The following is a 23,316-nucleotide window of genomic DNA, read 5'->3' as shown; positions in this document are numbered from 1 at the left end:
TCTAAAGACGACAGATTGTCGTTCTTGCCGAGATAAAACCAAGATTTGTGGTTATCAAAATGTTCGGAGACGGCGTAATGAAAATTTCAGGGCGTCATGAATTCGTTTTTAGCCAATCGCACATTTGTTCAACGCGGGAAAAAACACACCCTGGTATCCAATGTACACAAAGGATCATATCAAGCATTAAGAGTATTGAGGTGATTCAGTAATTATAACTCAGGAACTCTCTTTTACGGAAGCCGATAGGTTACTTTAACTGGCGGCCGCCACTTATTATCTGGCGGTCGCTACTTAATTTATCTGGCGGCCGCCAGTTGATTTATGTGGCGGCCGCCGGTTAATTACATGGCAGTCGCCAGTTAATCTATGTGGCGGCCGCCAGTTAATTATATGGCGGTCGCCAGTTAATCTATGTGGCGGCCGCCAGTTAATTATATGGCGGCCGCCACTTAATTTAACTGGCGGTCGCCACTTAAAATTTATATTGCGGCCGCCACTCAATTAAATGATTTATATGGCTGTCGCCAGTTATTCAACTCCCCTCTCTTTCTCTTTCTCTCTCTCAAAATGAAAGGGGTACAATCCCTCCCCAATGCTTAGTAATATGTATGTGATATATATACAATTAAGAGCATTTTGTTTTTCGATTGTGCTGTTAAATACGTAGAACCACGGGGCTGACCCTCCATTTTTTGACAACGTTCAATTTCTGTTATTTTCACATGCAAACTATGTTATTTTCACGTGTGAAATAAGATTTATTGGCCCCCACCCCACTCTTTTGGTGGTAATAATGTGAATGGTAAAAATGTAATGATGAATGACCAGGCTGAAGCTAGCAGCCAATAAGCACGTAGAAGCTAGCAGCCAATTGAAGGATGAACGGAGCCCCCTCCCTCCAATGTAGGAGTACGAAGTTTGAGCAAAAGAGACATTTTAGGTTCCTTTTCTGCTTGTCAACTTTTCCTCCGACTGTCCCTACACTTTCCAAAATAATCACTCAGCGATACGAATTAAATTGTTTTTGCAATTGGCAGCCGCCATGTATAAATTAAGTGGCGGCCGCCAGATAAAATACGTTGTAACTGGCGGCAGCCAATTAATTTACATGGCGAGCCGCCAGATAATAAGTGGCGGCCGCCAGTTAAATAAATATTCTATACCCTGGCACCTATCGACTTCCGTACTTTTTTGTACTTATCTGACAGAAATGCAATGTTCCATGTTCATTTTATGCCAATTACGTTTCGCGAAGCTTTAACAAGTACAATAAATGCTGTTAGATATATATGTACTCCGGTTTACCATCTGCCGTCACCTATGGAAACACAACCTTTTGAAACAAGAAGTTATTATTTTTATTTTACTGCTGTTTGGTCGTCCTCACAATGGCAGAGGTCCTGAGTCCACTTGTGTCCGTGGGACATTGTGAGGATGCTGTTTGGTCATCCTCATTCCACTTGTCTCCGTGGGGCATTGCGAAGATGCTGTTTGGTACAAATCAAATGTTCGCAACAGAGAAATATATCATGGTTTTGGGGCAACAGAGGGGACCCCGTATCAAAACCATATACTGCATGAGCACTATGTTACGTTCTCTGTCAAAATTGATATTTCCACTCATTCGCCGATTATAAATATTATGGCTATGACGTCAAGTGAGGTTAGTGCAATGACAACAAGTCTTCAACATGTCTGGTCACGTGTTTATTCGTGGTTTGGTGCAGAAATCACTCTTATTTCAATGTCTGTTGTTATCCATGGGGAATGCCATTGCGGTTTTTTCTTGCAAATTTGTTCCCATACAGACATAAAAGATGACTTGATTTGGTTATTTAAAGCTGAATAAATCAAAGGGTTCATCAGAGCGTTCGACCAGCCCAGATAAATGGCCACGTCGTAGACTATGATGTTGACGCTCTCCGTGTGGGGGTCTGCGATCGACAACACGAGGAAAGGAACGTTCATGGTAGTGTACAATATAATGGTTGCCAGAATGGTTCGAACCAGTTGTTTGTCATTCTTCAATCGCTGTGCTTTTACCTTTTGCAATGTGTTCACTCTTCGAAAATTGGAGTTCACCACGCGAAGAATTCCCACATAAGAGAAAATGATAGCTGGCACGGTGATGACGAAAGTGGTGATGATGATGAATACCCGGTAATCCCAACTGGAGTGAAGAGGGTTACAGATAAAGCGATGTTTCTCGTATGCAAATGTCCCCCATATTTCGGACAGTGGAAAAGCTAACACAAATGGATAGAATGTCCAGTTGACGACGAACATTAGTCGGATGTTTCTGGCCGTGTAAACTTTGGGATATAGCGTGTACTTTACGATTAAAAAGTATCGATTCAGGGAGATTAGTACGATACTGAGCATCTTCGTCCCCAAAACACAGTAGATGATATAACCAAAGACGGGACACAGCCCGCTGCTTCCAAAGTTTGGCGAAAGCGTGGTATAAAAAACAATGGGTAAACACATCGCGCACAAGAAGAAGTTGCTGAGAAACAGGTTTAGTACGAACTTGAACGAGCTCTGTTTGTAGAGCCCTCCCTTGACTATCACTGACGTGGCCAGCACATTGAGCAGCGTCCCCACCACCGAGATGGACAGAGACAGAGTTTGATGAAGAGTTCGATTCCAGGACAGTTCGTCCTCTAACACTTCGTTGTCAATAGTAGAATTAGCCGTCATTGTCCGTTACGTATGTTTTCAATTGGGAAAAATCCACAAGGATTCTAAATCGCGACTTTTCAATACGAATGATGACGATACTGCAGTTTAGTATCTCCTGGATGAGTTGTTTTAATCAACGACTTCGTCTATTATAGTCTTTTGTAGATTATTGATCCACCTGGATTCATAAGGCTATCAGAAAATTAAAATACGGATGCATTTTAGAACACTTCGGGAGATCAGAGTTTATTAATTGATGACAGGGAAGATGATATTTAGTCAGTCAATATTGTCATTATTGAGAGATTGTATCATGACCAACACTTTTACTCTCTCTCTCTCTCTCTCTCTCTCTCTCTCTCTCTCTCTCTCTCTCTCTCTGCCTCTTTCATTTTCATTCTCAAATGAGAAGTGGCAGTCCTCCTTGGATAAGGTTTCATAACATTAAGAAGAGACATGTTTGAGCGCCGCTACAGTACTCGTTTTACAGTTCAAATCACTTTGTGATTTTTAACACATAATCTTAGTACCTAACTGTAATTCTGAAATTCGCTGTTTAATCTGAACCAGGCGTAATTTAGTTAGATATCTGGGTTTCATCAGTAAACAAAATATCTGAATAATACATGAAACACCACGAGACCAGTGAGTGTAACAAACACGACTGAACGCCCACTTTACCGATATCAAAAACTCTTATGTCATAACAAATTTTAACAAGAGTACCACAAACGGTGTACAACATACGCCTATTAGACCTTCTGTACAATATCTGTATCAATGATGAGAAAAAGTCCAGAAAACTATTTGACCTACTTTTAGTCCTAAAGTAGGTCACTGTACACCAATCAAGTTGAAATGAAAACTGATCCTGTATTTCTCCGGGATGTAGGTTGTGACAACATCTTAGGGCAATACCTGTATTCATAAGGAAAAAGTCTGGAAAACTTTGACCTACTTTTACCCCTAAAAAGTACCTGAGACCAATGTTTATCTATCTGTTAAGATAACTTCTATTTTCTTGAATTTCCCACCGAAGTTCAAGGAAAGGGAAGGATCGTCCATCGTTCCAAAGGGAGATCAGGAAATTGTAAAAACAGGGTTGGGGATATTTCGATCAAGTTTTCATCGGAATATGGCCTATAATTCTGGATTATAGATGACAGGCAGTAGTACATGAGTTCTCCGTATTTGTCCGTCAATCAATATAATTTTATTTTTGGCAATGTTGAGAATCCTTGACCTTCTGCAAATTACTTTGGGTTAAATACTTTACAGGAAACAATGCCTATACTTCTAAACACGATACAAGCAATCAGACTATACGACAAGAGTTACATGGAGTAATAACAAAATATGTATAGGCAAAAACTTTCAGGGGGTATACTTTGCATACCTCACACTATAGATAAAATGCTTGATTTTTATTGCAATAGGAGTTTTTACTTTCTCTAACAAAGATGAGATCCACGCAAAAAAAGATAAAAAATACTCTTCCACTCAGCATCACTCAAATAAAAGATTCAATTCCCTCTGGTTTTCCGTGTTAGTTCTTGGTTATCTTTTAAAATATAATTTATTTATTTGGGATTAAAATGTACCTGGCGAGAAAACAAGTTCTGGGTTGTATTTGGGTTCTATGTTTTTCACAGAACAGTGTTTATCTTTATCGCCTATCTTTGATAGCATCCAAAACTCCAATATAGGCTATCTGTAGTTTTATCGATATTCGTTAAATTGATAAGTTAATCCACGAAATGAAATATCAATCGAAGTGTGTTGCCTCCGTTACGCTGTGTATTAAAGAATCCTGTTCCACGAATGTAAGAATCCTTGAAACTAAAACGACAACAACCAAAGAAATGTACTTCATTCAGCATACTAGATTAAAGATATAAAAGTTCCACCTGAATTTGATAAATAATTCACACAAACAATATTGTTTCGTAACATCGCCTATAAAAATACTAGTAGTTTTTTATTAACTATAAAATATATGCGCCAGAAAACTGGTTCCATGCTGCATTATAAAGAGGTTCTCAACTGAGTTTTGTAATATTGTGTATATCTTTATTTCTACATTGAATTAGGAAATGAAACAAAATGGGGTTTATTTGTGGCAGAAGGAGAGTTTGGGGCTTTCAGATTTTGGAACGCAGTTCGCAGTGACTCTTTGGGGGAATTTTGACGTCTTACTGGAGTACGCAATGGTTCTGTGGTTCCACTTTTCACTGTTATTTCTTATATTCTCAATATTTTTATTTATTTATTATTATTATTTGCAAATCAACATCAATATCAAGTTATTGAAAAGTGCTTTCCCCCCGTCGTCGTGCATCTCCTGACTCAAGTCTTTCCCCCGCTCTCATGCATGTCCTGACTCAGTCTTTCCCCCCACTCTCGTGCATCTCCTGACTCAGTCTTTCCCCCCGCTCTCGTGCATCCCCTGACTCAGTCTTTCCCCCGTCCTCGTGTATCCCCTGTCTCAGTCTTTCCCCGTCCTCGTGCATTCCCTGACTCAGTCTTTCCCCCATCCTCGTGCATCCCCTGACTCAGTCTTTCCCCCGTCCTCGTGCATTCCCTGACTCAGTCTTTCCCCCATCCCCGTGCATCCCCTGACTCAGTCTTTCCCCCGCTCTCGTGCATTCCCTGACTCAGTCTTTACTCTCTGTGTTTCTTACTTTCTGTCCATATCACTTCTGTGTTATCAATATCAAGGTCTGATATATTTTGCAAAATATTTCAAAGGATCTTACTTTCCATCTAGAGACTTTTTACTACCATCCAATCAGCCAGCACATTAATTTATTTCTTTATGAACAAGTGAAGATAATGAAGGGTGGTCAATCTCATGTACCATATAGAGAATAAAAAATTCAGAGAAGGGCAAACACGGACCCCTGGACATACCAATGCTTAGGGGGAGAAAGCATCTCTTTTTAACAGTCCTGTATCTTTAACAGGTAAACTGAGTAATTTGTAGTCAAAATCAGTATTAACGAACGGACTAACAATAGGTATGAAACACGTCAGACAGCATTCGACCCAGTTATAGCTTGTATTTTAAAAATCATTAAAAGGACCATAGAATTCGCAAAATGTTGACTTTAAACGAGACGGTTGAAACCCCTGTAACATCGACTTACATACGTATTTGACAGTAAGTAGCCTACCTCGATTCAAAATTTATCATGCACAGAACATGCTCTAGAGTATTGATTCTGTTGAAATACATAAACACCACATGCAGATGGTAATGAAATGTTTCTACACAAATATGGGAAGTTGACGATGGACACTGCCACAATAGGGGAGTCGTCTTTTTAGAAATTTAGGAATTTTAGATAAATCTCCAAGAGCCACAATTTACAGCTGTAGGTTGGAGTGTGTTATCGTGCGTTATAATGTAAACTTCATGACCCTGGAGCACCAGAGTGGATCCACAATAGGAATTTAAAGTAATGTTTGCTGCATATTTGAAAAAATTATTTTGATGTAAAAAAAAAACAAAACAAACAATGTTATTATATAAATATTGCATGTAGTTGAGGGTAACATTGGAAATTTTCACCCCGAGAAAACCATTGTCAACCGAGGCGTAGAGCCTCTGGATAGGTTTTCTAACGCAACTATAAATAACAAAAGTTTATGAATCTTATATTTTCGGTCATTGAAACAGTAAATCCCAATTTTGCAACAACAAAAATTTCAACACCAAAATGAGAGCTAGTATTCTTATAGAATGTAGGTATAAGAATTTGAGAATACATGAGATATATAAGAACTTGAAAATCCACGAGAAATATATAAGAACTTGAAAATCCACGAGAAATATATAAAAACTTGAAAACCCATGAGAAATATAAAAATTTGAGAATACTGAGATATATAAGAACTTGAGAATTCATGAGATATGTATAAGAATTTGAGAATACATGAGAAATATAAAAATTTGAGAATTCATGAGAAATGTAAGAATTTGAGAATCCATGCGATATATAAGAACTTGAGAATTCTTGAGACGTATACGTATATGAGAATACATGAGATAGAAGAATTTGAGAATACATGAGAAATATAAAAATTTGAGAATTTATGAGCTATATAAAACTTGAGAATTCATGAAAAGTATGAAAAATTGAGAATACATGAAATATACAAGAATTTGAGAATTCATAAGATATATAAGAACTTGAGAATTCATGAGGTTGTGAACTGCAGCGCTTCGTGCGTCATATTTTTTACAGAGCGCTAACACGCTTCTTTAGTATGCCTTTTCTTGTTTTATAGAGAATTATAACTGACAAACATTGGTAAAGGTAAACAACCGTAGTGAAAACCGTCTGGGATTTTAACATTCATTGGTGGTTTAATTAACTGACACGTGCTGTGCACACGTTTCAATTACTGGTCCAATTGGAATGTTTTCATCTCTAGTTTTTCATTATGAAAGAAATATAAGAATCACTGATTAGAACCTCTCAGGGGGCTACATCTACAATATATATTATATCCTAATCATAAAACCAATCAGCAGAATACTACATGTAGTATAAAACATTTCTCTCTCTCTCTCTCTCTCTCTCTCTCTCTCTCTCTCTCTCTCTCTCTCTCTCTGCCTCCACCATCCCACCTACCCAACCACCCACCCACCCAGCCGTTTTTATATATCATTAACCAACAATGTTTTAAGCGTCATAAGATTAAAAAAAAACCCAAAAAACAACAAACAAACAAATAAATAAAAATAAAAACGCGACGTAATTTTATTTACATTCCTGTAAAATTAGTTGTCATCTTTGATTGATTGAATACAATCAACATTGCTCTTATATATATGGAGAGAGAGAGAGAGAGAGAGAGAGAGAGAGAGAGAGAGAGAGAGAGACGGTATACTCTAATTCTACATACTATGGATATTCTCGCACAGTAACTACGTAAATTGGATTGCGACCGCTGCGTTACAAGATAATTACAAACCTCAGTTTTTCAAAGAACATGGATCTTTCTTTAAAATATGAGGTTCAATATTGAGTCTGCATTTTAATGACGGTAATAAATGACATGTAAAGGAATATTAATAAAGTGAAGACACGTCTTTCACTCATCGAACGGAAGACGTGAACATCGACTTCTGCCATATAATTCAGCTGATGTATCCTAAACACGCAGTGCTGCCGCTGACGAAATAAGTACCATGTGCTCCCACTGAACACTGAGATGTGAGCTCCCACTGAACACTGGGAGGTGTACTCCCACTGAACACTGAGAGGTGTGCTCCCACTGAACACTGGGAGGTGTGCTCCCACTGAACACTGAGAGGTGTGTTCCCACTGAACACTGAGAGGTGTATTCCCACTGGACACTGAGAGGTGTGCTCCCACTGAACACTGAGAGGTGTGCTCCCACTGAACACTGAGCTCCCACTGAACACTGAGCTCCCACTGAACACTGAGAGGTGTACTCCCACTGGACACTGAGAGGTGTGCTGCCACTGAACACTGAGAGCTGATTTTATGACACAGTCAAAATTTAATGTTCTTTGAAAGAATGAATGATGTATAGTTTTGTAGATAGCATACTGCGATATACATGTGTATATATACTGATTTATATTGTTTTTCCTCACGAAACACGAACGGGAAATTACATGGCAGCCAGGTTTCCACGAACGAGCGAATTTTTACCGTTGTTGTCAAAATTGGGGGGGGGGGGATTGAAGTCACTTGTGAGGTACATGTATGAAACGGCAGAACATTGCGCTTTTTAAGAGAAAGACGATCAGATTTATAGAGACAGATTCTGTGACCGAGAATTATCAGAGAAATTTCAGTCCACAAGTGTGATTTTCCCCTCGACTTCATTAGATCAGAATTAGGATGTCCTTAGTATATCAGCAATTCTTCATTATTATTTTTTATAAATATTTCCGACAACTAAAACACAATTAGATATGCCTGAAGTCACATGTGCATCCAACGCATGTACATCATTAACTTATCATTTCATACTGGAAAAAAATACTTGTACATCGAGTGCGAAATAATTTCCTCGTATCTTTGGTGTAATATATCTGTTGAAATATGTTTTATGATTCAATCTTTTGAATATTTATTTTGTGTAAATCAACGTACAGCTCTTCTTGCTTTGCACTTACTCAAATATGAACGCAAATTTTTTTTTGAAAAAATAATCAAGCACGTAGCAACAATGGGTCTGCTCCTTTTATTATTGTATGCAAAGTTATCTTTACGTGCAGAGGTCGATCTATCTAGACAGGTTGGTTCCCCCCCCTTTTTTTAAAGTAGCATTATCATGAATGGTAGTGGAAATGTAAAATTTAATCGATGAATTGCACTGAAAGATATAAACCCGGGCCATTACCGCCTTCCCACGATTAAAAAAATTACTTGTCAAGAATTTCAAGACAAAATTGTGAAGTCAACACCCTCCCCCAACTATCCTTTGTTTAGAAAGAGCAACTATATTAGAGATACAGCTGTATCTTCTATTTAAGCTCTCATTAAAAGATTGATTCCTCATACAAAAAGTGTTGAATTAATATATGAGAGCAATAATTATAATCGTACTGATTAGGTAACCCGTTCTCTGTGTTTTTTTTTTTTTTTTTTTTTTTTGGTGTTTTGTTTTGTTTTTACGTTTTCTATAGGAGTTAATCAGTTCAGTTCAACAGACTTTTTTATTGTCCCCTATTACACTCGCTAATTTCTCTATGTAGACGTTCTGTGTGTCACATGGATCAGGATTTGTAGTTTAAAGTTTTATTGTTAGTTTGCATTTTTTGGGTAGTTTTCTTTTCTATGTAAATATTCTCGCGCCCTGAAGACTGAAGAAGGAACAGGTCATCCCGAAAATTTGACAATTTCATATTGTTCATGTCGTTGGTCATTTTTAGTGCTACCTAGGTTAGACAAATAGCTAACTAGCTATATCGAGCGAGAGAGAGAGCGACCGAGAGAGAGAGAGAGAGAGAGAGAGAGAGAGAGAGAGAGAGAGAGAGAGTAAAACGTGTAAAGTGGGGACAAATTTCAACCAATGGACAGACGTTGTGAGGACAAGAATTGCACTATGAGGACAAATAAATGTCCTCACAATTACGTCCTCATAAGTGTGACCTACAGCATGTGAAAGATGTATAGATACAAAATATTAGCTTAGTGAGGACAAGTTGAGTGAGGACATGTCCTTACTAATATTCTCTCTCAAAAAACCTTTTTTTCATAATCCAAAAGAGAGTATTAGATAAACTTTTATAGGTATCCCTATAGCTATACCTAACATAGTACTTTTTTGCCTTTAGAATAATATATATGTGTATTATCTTCTACACATTGTGAGGACGTCCTCATTTAGTAGGTTTGGTCGGCTAGAGAGAGAGAGAGAGAGAGAGAGAGAGAGAGAGAGAGAGAGAGAGAGAGAGAGACATGTATCGTCTAGTTAGGTTTATGTGTCGACTGTTGATCTGTAGTTCGTGCGGTCGAGTCTAGCATTAAAAAAAAAACTACCCCTTTTCCACATTACTTTCAACTAAAACAAACAAACAAGAAGAAGAAAAAAAAAAAAAAAAAAAAAAGCCCAACAACAAACAAACAAAAGCAAAATCACTAAATGAGGTAAATTTAGAACTTTTCAATTTAAAAAAAATATCATTTTACATATCCTCCACTTTCCATCCATATTTGATTTTGTTTTAATTTGATATTATTAATTCCTCCTAGTCCTAATTTTAATGTGCATGCAACTGAACAAGTTAGCGATGTGGCCCATGGACCTCTTAAACTGTCAACTTTGATCGGGATCAGATGAACACCGTGAATTGACAAAATATTGAAATTGATAAACCTGATTCTTACTAATATGATGAAATGTAAATTTGTGAGTAATAATTACACCAAATACAGCAACTCGTGTTAAATTCTGAGAAGATTCGTATTTTAGCATGACCCAAGTTGATTTTCTTCGACAATTCCAGATGAGTTCCGAAGGAAGTCGAAGTAGGTGAAGGTGAAACATGGGAGACGTAGATACCACTGCATCGCCGCCGAGGCTCCAGAACTTGCTTGACATTGATCCATACCTCAGAAATTTTGAAACAGAGATAAAAAGAAGGTAAGGTGATTTATTTACGGGATGCATGATTTCCCCGCGCACCTGTCAGCGTTGCCAGGTCTGTCCAAGTGCAACACTGAGGCCGTGTGAGAAGCATGATCAGATGCTGATGCATGAGCCTTTTAAGCTATGCATCAGAAAATATCTTATTCGTCATATGAAACTTTCTATTGCTTTTCTTTGATGCTGTGAATACAATATAGTTTTTACATAGGAAATCAATTAAAGTTCATTCTTTATAAAAATAATCATACAGTAACTTGTAAGCCTAATTGCTCTACCATGCTAACCACTAATGAAATTGCCCTTGACAGTTTCTGAGCATTACAATGTGCTTGCACTAAGAAAAAGAGATGGTATAAGTAACGTCATCCAATTTATTAGTTACACAGTGTAGATTTATTTCATAAAAAAAATCATTTTTTTAAAAAAAAAAGATCAAGAAAAGAAACAAGAAAATTTGTACTTTAATTTAAAAAAAAAAATTATCTTATTTTCCTCCCAAATTTTACTACATATAATAACATAAGTTGAACTTTAATGCTTCATTGCATTATCTTAAAGGGTAAAATATATTTTATAGATATGGATGTTTCTGCAATTTGCAAAAGGCCATTGAACAAAATGAAGGAGGATATGATAAATTTACGAGAGGGTACGAATCATTTGGTATACACCGGACATCTGACAATGGAATCTACATGAAGGAATGGGCACCAGGGGCTGAGGGAGTCTTCCTTAGAGGCGAATTTAGTCAGTTTCTTCTCTAGTATTATTTGCCTTATTAAATGTCATAGATGCATTCATGATTTATGTGCTTCTTTTAACATTTTACGAACCAAAATGACCTGTAACTATGGTTTTCAGATGGCTGGAACCAGACTCGGTATTCATTTACAAAAGGAGAATTTGGAAAATGGGAGTTGAAGATCCCACCAAACTCTGATGGTTCCTGTCCAGTACCCCACAATAGTAAGATAAAGGTACAGTTGGGTAAATGTCAAATTTATATCATACCATTTTTTGTTTGTTTTGGTTTTACATCACATTCAAGAATCTTTTACTCATAACATGGGCATAAATGGTTGTAGATGAAGTGCCACAATTTTGAACTAGATGCCTAATGCTCGGGGCTGTAATCATGTTTATGTCTATTGTGACATGGGACCTCCATATTTAAGGTCTTTTTTGGGAGACCTCTGACTTTAACACTTTCACTTTTAATGCCGGCTGCTTTTGCAGAAATCAAACGTCTTAGGGTTGATGTGGCCATTGGTGATTGTTCTCAGTCAGGGGTAGACATTAACTTTTCTTCTTACTTGCCCCTTGGGCAATTAAACTCAAAGTTTTACTTGTCCGAATGAAAAACTTAGTTGTTCGAAATATTTTAGACTCTAATGATAATAAGCCTGTCAACCAGTAACTCTAATTATCTCTCTCTGTCAATTGGTGATACAGTACAGTCTACTAGAATGGGCCTTTGCTGTAATCTGACAATTTGGTAAAGAAAACAGCATATGGAGTTGGACATTACGTTATAATATTTGATATTCATCAAGCTTAACACAATTATTATAATAATCACATTTCATACTTAAATAACCACTTGCCCCATCGGGCAAGTGTATATTGAGTTTCACTTGTCCAAACTGGGTTTTCACTTGCCTTGGGCAATCGGACAACCGTTAATGTCGATCCCTGTCAGTCTCTGGGACCAGAAAACTCGGACGAGCTCACTTTGTCTCCGGGACCAGAAAACTCGGACAAGCTCACTTTGTCTCCGGGACCAGAAAACTCGAACAAGCTCACTTTGTTTCCGGGACCAGAAAACTCGGGACAAGCTCACTTTTGTAGAAGGACCATATAGCAAAAAAGTGAAACTTTAATCAAAAGTTGATTGATATAAATTATGTGAGCGTGGACCCTCCAGTCATGAAGCGAGTTCCCTAACTTCTAGACGAAATGTAATTAATTCTCAGATTAATGAGTTCAATTTGATGAGTGACATCATGTTATCTGTTTCATCCCATATTTGTACGAGATGATTATGTTAAACTGAAATTTGGGGTATTATAAACCATTTCCCCACAAATTCAACTTGTTGAACCTTGGAAAATACTTACTCAAAGTTTTGTGATGAAGCATATCTTGAGCAGCAACATATTTTGTTGTAAACAAAAATAAATATTATCAGAATAGGGGCAATCACTCCTACACCTTCACATGGCAATGCTCAGGTTTAGGTGCAACCTACAGCATGTTTGGTTCTTTTATTCTTCCTAGGTAAATATAGAATCTGGATTTTAAATAAATGGATGGTCAGTTTTAGAGAACATCTGATCTGATGAATGTATGGGCTGGATTTTAAATAAATGGATGATCAGTTTTAGAGAACATCTGATCTGATGAATGAATGGACCAGCTTCAAATTCCTTCAAAATATCATGAAAACTACAGCTGACTTGTAAACAAACTACCGTAAAGGCAAGCAATATATGCCTCACAATAGATACAATAGAAGGATGTCTTAGAAAAGGATTTGATTTGCAGATAGAGTTTTTTCAATTTGTTCAACATAGAGTAACAGATGTAGTGGAAAAGGGTGAACTGCTCGTTAAAAGGAAGCTGTTTTATCAACATGCAGAAAATGCATGCAGAATCCATCAGTTTCCTGTAGGACCTTAAACAAAAAACACATCAGGAAATACACTGTTCAGTGACATGTTTTAACAATTTCATTAATACCGGTACATATTCTTACCCACTATATTCAGGGTGCTTTTCCTTTTCTTTCATGTCATATCATTGTCTTTATGAGCTTCTTTCCCCTTGACCGACACAGTAGAATATTTAATAGACCACTAAGATATCACATGCTTTACAAACTACGATTTATGTAGAAATTGGAAAGACGCAGACAAATTAAAAAAAATACAAAATTTTAGGACAGAGTCAAAATTCTCAGACTATATTGAAGATTAAGAATTCTGACAATGTTACGGTTTTGGGTTGTCCCTAAGATGGACAATAATAATGTTTTTAATGGTTCCTTTTTAAAAATGTCCGTCCAAGCCAGAGGTCCGACAGTTTCAAGAACTCTGTGCATTAAAGCTAGACTCTTGTTACATGGACATGCATTTCAATAAGTGGATTTTTTGTTTTGAATTTAAGCTATAAATCTTCTGATGATCATGGTAACAATGTTACCAAGTTATTGCTTCATTTAATATAGTATAATTCATCTGTTTTACTTCAATTTCAGTTAGTGATTAAAACTAAATCAGGAGAACTCGTTGATCGCCTGTGTCCATGGGCTAGTTACGTCACCCAACCAGACAGCACCAAAGCTTACGACCAAGTCTTCTGGGATCCTCCCCAGGTAATGGTAGTACGTTAGAATATAAGTCATTGGATCCTCCCCAGGTAATGTTAGTAAGTCAAAATGTAAGTTGTGGGATCCTCCCCAGATAACAATAGTAAGTCAGAATGTAAGTCATTGGATCCTCCCCAGATAACAATAGTAAGTCAGAATGTAAGTTGTGGGACCCTCCCCAGATAACAATAGTAAGCCAAAATGTAAGTTGTGGGATCCTCCCCAGATAACAATACTAAGTCAAAATGTAAGTTGTGGGATCCTCCCCAGATAACAATAGTAAGTCAAAATGTAAGTTGTGGGATCCTCCCCAGAGAACAATAGTAAGTCAAAATGTAAGTTGTGGGATCCTCCCCAGATAACAATAGTAAGTCAGAATGTAAGTTGTGGGATCCTCCCCAGATAACAATAGTAAGTCAGAATGTAAGTTGTGGGATCCTCCCCAGGAAACGGTAGTTAGTCAGAATCAAAGTTGTAGGATCCTCCCCAGATAACGATAGTGAGTCATACATGAAATTCTGAGACTCTCCCCAGCAAACAATAGTAAGTCAAACTTAAGGTAACTCCATACTTGCAGTTTTATTTGATACAAGTTTAAAATGTTTATTTATTTCCATTCATTAGAGTTAAAACTAACAAATTAACAAATAAAATACAGAGGTCATCACACTTTTTAAGATGTGAGACGTACATAAACAGAATCATATATCACGGCAGAAAATTGCAATTTTCCTTAAACAGCGTTATCAAAATTCCATTCAAAACTGGTTATGACGATATAGTAGCATTCATAACAATTTCATGAAACTGTATCTTCACAAAAATATACAAAATGTCTGTAAAAAATAAAATAAATCTATTGCATTATAGACTTGATAAAGAAATCAATAAAAACAGATTTATTGCCCTTGGATTCAATATTTTGAAAAGTATCATTGATTATTCATCTATAATTTAGACTTTTGAAATATTTATGCCCCCCTTCAAAGAAGAGGGGCATATTGGTTTGCACCTGTTGGTCGGTCGGTAGACCACATGTTGTCCGCTCAATATTTTGAGAACCATTCACTTGATGATAATGATATTTCATATGTGGGTTGGTTATGAGTAGAAGAGGACCTCTATTGTTTTTCAGGTCAAAGGTCAAGGGTCAATCTACTCTGTACATTGGAATATAATGTCTGCTCAATATCTTGAGAACCCTTTGCTTGAAAGACATCAAACTTGGCACACTGGTACATTCTAAGGAGTAGATGACCCCTATTGATTTTGAGGTCATATGGTCAAAGGTCAAGGGTCAAACTGGGCATAGGAATATACTGACCATTCAGTGTCTAGAGAACTCTTTGCTTGACAGACATCAAACTTCTTACACCAGTACATCTTCAGAAGAAGATGACCCCTATTGATTTTGAGGTCACGTGGTCAAAGGTCAAGGTCAAACAGGACATAGGAATGTACTGTTCTTTCAATATCTTGAAAACCCTTTGCTTGACAGACATCAAACTTGGTACACTGGTACATCATCAGGAGAAGATGACACCTATTGATTTTGAGGTCGTGTAGTCAAAGGTCAAGGGTCAAACTGGACATAGGAATATACTGTCCACTCAATATCTTGAGAACCCTTTGCTTGACAGATATCAAACTTGGTACATGTACACTGGTACATCTTCAGGAGTTGATGACCCCTATTGATTTTTAGGTCACATGGTCAATCCACTCTTGACAAAGGAAAATATTGTCTGCTCAATATTTTGAATTGATGATACTACTCTCAATTAAATGATGTGTGTGTATAACCCTTTTCAATTTTAGGGGGCATATGTGTTTTACAAACATCTCTTGTTTACATTTAACAAGACTTTTTACAACAACTACAGGAAAAGACTCCAACAAAATTTATGTTTCTATCATGCATAAATCTAAATAAATCATTGATTTTGCAAAATCTGATGACATCACAGGAGGGTGGAATTACTTTAAGTTCTTCAATACGGTTGGATAAGATGGGACAATATTAAAGTCAATTGTTTATATCTGAAAACTGGACCATTTCCTCACACCAGACACAAAATTAAATTCTGAACTTTATAGTAATTGTAAATAATATTATGTACATTTACTGAACCTGAAGATCTTTCATTGGACGAGCATTGTACTAAGGCTGTTTTAATCTTTTATCAGAGATACAAATTCCAACATCCTCATCCAAAGAAATCGGACAACTTGAGGATATATGAGTCACATGTAGGAATTGCATCATGGGAAGGAAAAATTGCAACATACAAAGAGTTTACACAGAATGTTATACCAAGGATCAAGAAGTTAGGTAAATCTCGAGGAAGTTTTCAATAATGAATAAAGGTTGTTAAAATCTTATTTGTCTTTATTTATATAGACCACTCACCATTAAGTAGTGAGATTGTAACCCTGTCTGTGTAACCCTGTTTGTGTAACCCTGTCTGTGTAACCCTGTCTGTTTAACCCTGTCTGTGTAACCCTGTCTGTTTAACCCTGTCTGTGTAACCCTGTCTGTGTGTGTAACCCTGTCTGTTTGTGTAACCCTGTCTGTTTGTGTAACCCTGTCTGTTTAACCCTGTCTGTGTAACCCTGTCTGTTTAACCCTGTCTGTGTGTGTAACCCTGTCTGTTTAACCCTGTCTGTGTGTGTAACCCTGTCTGTTTAACCCTGTCTGTGTAACCCTGTCTGTGTAACCCTGTCTGTGTAACCCCTGTCTGTGTAACCCTGTCTGTTTAACCCTGTCTGTGTAACCCTGTCTGTTTAACCCTGTCTGTGTAACCCTGTCTGTTTAACCCTGTCTGTGTAACCCTGTCTGTTTAACCCTGTCTGTGTGTATAACCCTGTCTGTGTGTATAACCCTGTCTGTTTAACCCTGTCTGTTTAACCCTGTCTGTCTGTGTAACCCTGTCTGTGTAACCCTGTCTGTTTAACCCTGTCTGTTTAACCCTGTCTGTGTGTGTAACCCTGTCTGTGTAACCCTGTCTGTTTAACCCTGTCTGTTTAACCCTGTCTGTGTGTGTAACCCTGTCTGTGTAACCCTGTCTGTTTAACCCTGTCTGTGACTTGTAGCATTGTCTGATATCTGTTGACCTATACAGTGAGGCTTAAGACAAGTGTTTAAATGGATTTGTAGGTTTAACATAATGTAAATATATTTATACAATAATCTCTTAATAACACTGTATTTTCAGTTTTGTGTTAATTTTGTTTGGATTAGGCTACAATGCTATACAGATGATGGCCATCATGGAGCACGCTTATTATGCCAGCTTTGGATATCAAGTCACCAGCTTCTTTGCTGCCTCTAGGTATATTTTAGTTGTCAAACATTCCATCAAGGTAAAAAAAACCCACACTACTGGATTTTACATTTTGGCATCGAACCCAAAATTGGAATGGAATAGCTATCAATACTTGAATTTGAATTTCACTCTCTGTTCAGTCGTTATGGTACTCCTGATGAGTTGAAGGAGATGATTGACGCCGCCCACGCTAATGGGATCACAGTGTTACTGGACATGGTACATAGTCACGCCTCAAAGAACGTGGTGGATGGGCTGAACCAGTTTGATGGAACAGACTCCTGTTTCTTCCATGGTGGAGGGAGAGGAAACCATGATTTATGGGATTCTAGACTCTTTAATTATACTGAGTAGGTGGGGCAGTCTACTAACAAAGTATTTACAAAAGTAAATGTGTAAACAAAATCTGTCTGAGTATCAGACTGATATTGCAGTGAAACTTTTTAAATTCTGTCCCAAATTATTTGTGTGTGATTTTGCATTATTCCAAACTCGCAAAAAGAAGTAGGGCCAATTCAATTTGAGTACACTGTAAAAAGCATCTAAGCTTTGTGACTTTATTCACAACAAGCATGTTTACATGAGCAGCTGTTCTTGCCAGCAATTCGAAATGCATATATTGAATAAAAGTCGGCCAGTAATGATTCTCAGCCTACAATTCGAAAAATTGAATTGGGGAGTTTCAATTCTTTTTTTCTTGTTGAAATTAACAATGCTGATTTGTTGAAGATAAAGTCTTAACTGCCTTCGCAATTAAAAGAATGTTTGGTAAAACTAACTTTCGAATATGTGGTATACATGAACATACAACTACCCACACCGTAACATTGTTTTGTTTGGTAATGGCAATGAAATGTTTATATTTACATGTATATAGATTGTGTATTTTGGAGTTTAGGACAATGTATGGCTCTGTCAATGATAAAAAATGCCACAGAATGGTGAGAAAAGTTCTGTAACAGAGGGAACACGTAACCTGACAGCTGTTTACTGTTTACAGGTGGGAAGTTCTACGGTTCCTGCTGTCCAATCTAAGATGGTGGATTGAGGAATATAAATTTGATGGCTTTAGATTTGACGGAGTAACCTCCATGTTATATCATACTCATGGGATGGGTAGGTTCATCGTAATGACATTTAATTATCAGTAGATAACGAGTGTCGCCAGCAGAGCACAGGTCGGGAGACCAGGAACAGGCTGCGCGAGTACATTTTCAGTCTGTAGGATTCCATGCGTATTTCAGTGAAATATTGAATCATACTAGCAATAACAATGCACTGTAAATTTACTTTATTTGGAAACATTGAAAGTTTAGAATTATTTGAAATTTGTGACATAAATTCTATAGATGATGGTCACCAAGGCATTTCTAGACAATGATTAGTTCGTTGTAACAGAGTTTGTACCAGGGAATACAATGGTGTACTTGTGATTAATTGCGTAATGCTGGGTTCGATATTGCAGCATTTATAGATATACCTAGCTATGAGGGGATGCTATTATTTATTAAGTATTGTATATTTTTTTGTTTTGTTTATTGATGAACAGATTTTAATAAGAGGATTTCTCGGTGTGTTTGAAGGTCATGGATTTAGTGGGGATTACGGGGAATATTTCGGATTGAACACTGACACGGATTCTCTAGTCTACCTCATGTTGTCCAATCAAATGCTGCGTTCTCTCTACCCAGACTTTGTGATTACAATAGCTGAGGTAAATGAAAACGATGTACACTGAGTTTTGGTAGTTAATGTGACAGGAAGCATTAGATCTCTGATGTTCAATATGTAAATATTAACGCAAAACAATGTTATGTATGAATTTGGAAAAACATATTGTATCCATGGCGAATGTTATTGAATGTTTCAGGAAGTATCTGGGATGCCCGCATTGTGTCGTCCCATAGAGGAAGGAGGGATGGGGTTCGACTACCGCCTCGCCATGGCTCTACCTGACATGTGGATCAAAGTGAGAAAATGTATTAAAGTCCTAGATTAAAGGAATTTGTGTGTTGTAAATTATTTATTTTTAAAAAAAAAATTGTAACAGATTTCAATTGCATTTTCAAAGTTGTTGGACTTGAATCATATGCAAATAGTCTACCTTGATAGATTTTTAGAGTTTTTTACTGATTAGAGAAGTGTTTCTCTCTATTGTATACACCCTACATATCTCTCACAGCACTTGAAAGAGATCTCAGATGACCAGTGGGAAATGGGAAGGATTTGTCACACATTATCCAACAGACGATACGGTGAGAAGTGCATCGCATACGCAGAGAGTCATGACCAGGCCCTAGTGGGTGACAAGACCATTGCCTTCTGGCTGATGGACAAAGAAATGTACACTCATATGTCCACTCTGTCACCACCCAGTCTTATTATAGACAGAGGTATGGCTCTCCATAAAATGATCCGACTTATCACCATGGGACTGGGAGGAGAGGGATATCTTACCTTTATAGGTAGGTGGCACTTTAATTAATCCCTCACAACAAGTACTTGTTATTTGTAAGTAAATGGGAGGATGAGGGGTGTTTGTGCAGTCTTTGCTTTGAATATGAACTTTATAAATCTATGTGTTGTTTTTTTTGTTATAGGAAATGAATTTGGCCACCCAGAATGGCTGGACTTTCCAAGGGCAGGTAACAACTCGAGCTATCACTACTGCAGACGACAGTTTAACCTAGCAGACAATGATCTACTGAAATACAAGTTCCTCAACCAGTTTGATAAAGACATGATGCATGTTGAAATGAAATATGGCTGGCTTAGCCATCCACAGGTTTGTCAGGGGAATTTTGTCGTGGGATGTGATTTCTGCTTATAAATGGTTCATTGTTGTCTAACCTTACTTTGAATGAAATGTGAGAGGTCCTTTTATACATTGTTCACTCATTGAACTTTGTGGAGGCGCAGCGCTTTGGTAGGAAGAGCATATTAGGAATTACTTTTTTTCAAAAATGTTTTCATTGAATAATGTAATTTACAGGTTTTCATTTACTGATTGATAGAAATTCTATTGAGTGTGATTTTCTTTTTACAGAACTACGTTTCCCGCAAGCACGAGGGTGACAAAGTAATAGTGTTTGACCGGGCAGATAAGTTAGTGTTTGTATTCAACTGGCATCCATCCCAGAGCTACACAGACTACAAGATAGGGGTCAATGTTCCTGGAAAGTATCCTTCTGGAAAATAGGATTTGTAATCAGTTTGTTAAGTTTCTCTGTAGACTCCAATTTTATAGTGTGTGCTTTTCAGCATTTTAGTTTAGATTTACTGGAAAATTTCTGAAAGATCGTGACAACACATCCATTTATATCGCAATTTATGTTGATTAGTGGAAGGTAAACGAGATATGAATTTATGTTGATTAGTGGAAGGTAAACAAGATATGAATTTCTGATCCTTAATGAGGTCAGATACAAGGTTGTACTAGACACGGATGCTGAGAATTATGGCGGACACAAACGTTTAGATCACTCAGTAGATTTCTTTACCTCAGATGATCCGTGGGACAACAGAAGGTGCTCATTGCTTGTAAGTACCCGCCCGCCCTCTCCCAGCAGTCGTCAGACTTCCTCACTTCAGTAGTATTTGTCCATCATGGCAAGATGTTTGGTTTGATGTATCATTTAATGAGAACAGCGACTTATCCATATGTAGACAAAAGGGCAAATGCCTGCATATCACTTTGAAGTCATTAAAACTAGATATTGGCTAAGGCCAAAATATTAAAGATAAATGTATGTTTTCCATTTCCCGACCCTGCTTCCATTTTTTTCACTGACCCCAAGAATTTTTTGAGGATGTAAAAATAAAATTTTGGAAATTTTAAATCAGTTTTTTTCTTTTCATGTTCTAGTTTCCGATTTCCATTTTGATCGTCAAAATGTTTAAAAGCGGTATGAGTAATGTATACATTAAGGTATTAAGAGCGTATCTAAAACTAAGATTTCGAATAAATAAGCATGAATTGTTTGCCTAGTAGCATGTTGGCAATAAAAATATGGCAATTGTGATCATATATGATGACTTTTCAACAAATATCATGATGGCTCCGTTAACAAAAAACTTTAAAGCATCCTGCTCAACTTCGGAGTCGGCAGTTTTTTTTATCAATAAAGGTCTGCAACCTCCCTATATGCCTATAATTCAAACAAATCAGTCATTAAATAAGTAAACTTTACGTTCTTTTAAACCGATTACAACTAAACTATTGCTTATGAAAAATTTGCAAACACAAACAGTTCAAGATGTTTTACATACATATATAAAAATTCAACTGTGATATTTCAGTAGCAATTGATGTGACATCACACGATCCTCATGGCGATTGACTCTATTCGAGATGTTGTGGATGTTAGATTTTAGGGTCAATGACAGCAATTAAATGGGGGATGGGGGGGGGGGGGGGGGTTACTAAAAATCAGGTGGGACACACAATTACGTGCTGTTGTGTTTTTGATGCTACAGTCATGAAGCTCAGTGGTTGTTGTTTACATAACAAACTTTATTGATGAAACTGCTGATTCCTGTGGTCCAATTCATTCAAGATGGGACAGAATGTTTGTGTTGGCAAACTTGCACAATGTTAGAAATGTTGCAAAAATATGATTTACCTACCTACCCAACTTTTAAAGAATGAAATTGGAGACACATTTTTTATTTTGGCCTAAACTTAAACTTCCAACTTTTTTTGAAAAAGAAAAAAATAATTATAAAATATATTCTACTGCAACTATGAATGTGACTTTACAATGATAAATCTCAGATTCATTGACTTTGTAGAGATACATGTATAATTTATTACAGGTGTACATTTAATTTGTAAAAATACATGCATGTTTAATTTATTATTGGTGTATATTTACTTTGTAGAGATACATGTGTTGAATTCATTACAGGTGTACATTTATGATTACTTTATTACAGGTGTACATTCCATGTCGATCTGCATTTGTCCTTGCAAAAGTAGACTGACCTTGACCTGATGAGTAGTATTAACCCAATGTGACTTTGCCGGATGGCCAGAGGTCATTGAACTTGGACAGTACAACTGTCCCCAATGCTGGAGCGTGATTATCTCGTGTGCTTCATCTCACAGGCATTCTTATAAAAAAATAATCTCAATTATTCATGTAGCCTTTCTTATTTAGGGAGAAAATATAGGTAAAAGTGTGTAGGCTTTGAAGAGACATAGTTTACAACACTCATGCTTCGTCCGTATGTCTTCCAGTATCCATTTTGGCACCGGGTGCCAGACTTGTTATCTTTAAACATTTTATTTGCATGTTGATTCTGTTGCGAGTGATACATTTAATGCTGATGCATGCCCAAGTTACTAGGTTGTTGTATGTTTATAAAACATGATCTAATAAATTGAATACATTTTCTTTGATGTTATGTCCTAATTCTTTAGAAAGGATCAGTATCATATGGGGGCCTCCGTGGTGTAGTGGTTAGAGCATTGCGCTCAAATCACACTGCCTCTCACCTCTGCTTGGCACAGGTTCGAATCCCTCTCGCACCGGTAAGTGAGAAAGTTTCCCAGTTTACTTTCGGAAGGTCAGTGGTCTCTTCCCAGGTACATTGTATCTGGGTTCTCTCTTCCACCAATAAAAACTGGGCGCTACCATATAACTGAAAAATTGTCGAGTGTGGCGCCAATCAATCAATCTGTTTGGCCCCTTAGCATTGGTTCCATTTAGTCACATTCTGAAAGTTGAAAAACCAACATGGAATTCAGCTTGTGCAGATTGGATACCATAGAGTGCATTATTTTGGTGCAGTGCTATTATG

At 37.2% G+C, this 23,316-nt stretch overlaps 2 protein-coding genes across 2 annotated transcripts; one reads left to right on the top strand and one right to left on the bottom strand.

The window, feature by feature from the left end:
- Nucleotides 1-1,358: 1,358 nt before the first annotated feature.
- On the bottom strand, nt 1,359-2,703 carry LOC125646429 (G-protein coupled receptor moody-like). Its single transcript, XM_048872701.2, has one exon. The coding sequence runs from the start codon at nt 2,701-2,703 to the stop codon at nt 1,711-1,713; it is 993 nt and encodes a 330-aa protein (XP_048728658.2). The 3' UTR covers nt 1,359-1,710.
- Nucleotides 2,704-10,659: 7,956 nt separating this feature from the next.
- Nucleotides 10,660-22,910, top strand: LOC125646424 (1,4-alpha-glucan-branching enzyme-like). Its single transcript, XM_048872692.2, has 15 exons — nt 10,660-10,815; nt 11,399-11,568; nt 11,683-11,798; nt 14,078-14,194; nt 16,376-16,520; nt 17,430-17,520; nt 17,655-17,864; nt 18,515-18,630; nt 19,098-19,228; nt 19,385-19,483; nt 19,697-19,979; nt 20,115-20,299; nt 20,561-20,694; nt 20,937-21,054; nt 22,450-22,910. The coding sequence occupies exons 1-15, from the start codon at nt 10,718-10,720 to the stop codon at nt 22,495-22,497; spliced, it is 2,061 nt and encodes a 686-aa protein (XP_048728649.2). The 5' UTR covers nt 10,660-10,717; the 3' UTR covers nt 22,498-22,910.
- The last annotated feature ends 406 nt before the right edge of the window (nt 22,911-23,316 follow it).

This window comes from Ostrea edulis, chromosome 6 (genome assembly GCF_947568905.1).
Source record: "Ostrea edulis chromosome 6, xbOstEdul1.1, whole genome shotgun sequence".
In the NCBI taxonomy this organism is placed as follows: Eukaryota; Metazoa; Mollusca; class Bivalvia; order Ostreida; family Ostreidae; genus Ostrea; species Ostrea edulis.
The sequence above is the reverse complement of the archived record's forward strand: the minus strand, read 5'-3'. Positions and strand labels throughout refer to the sequence as shown.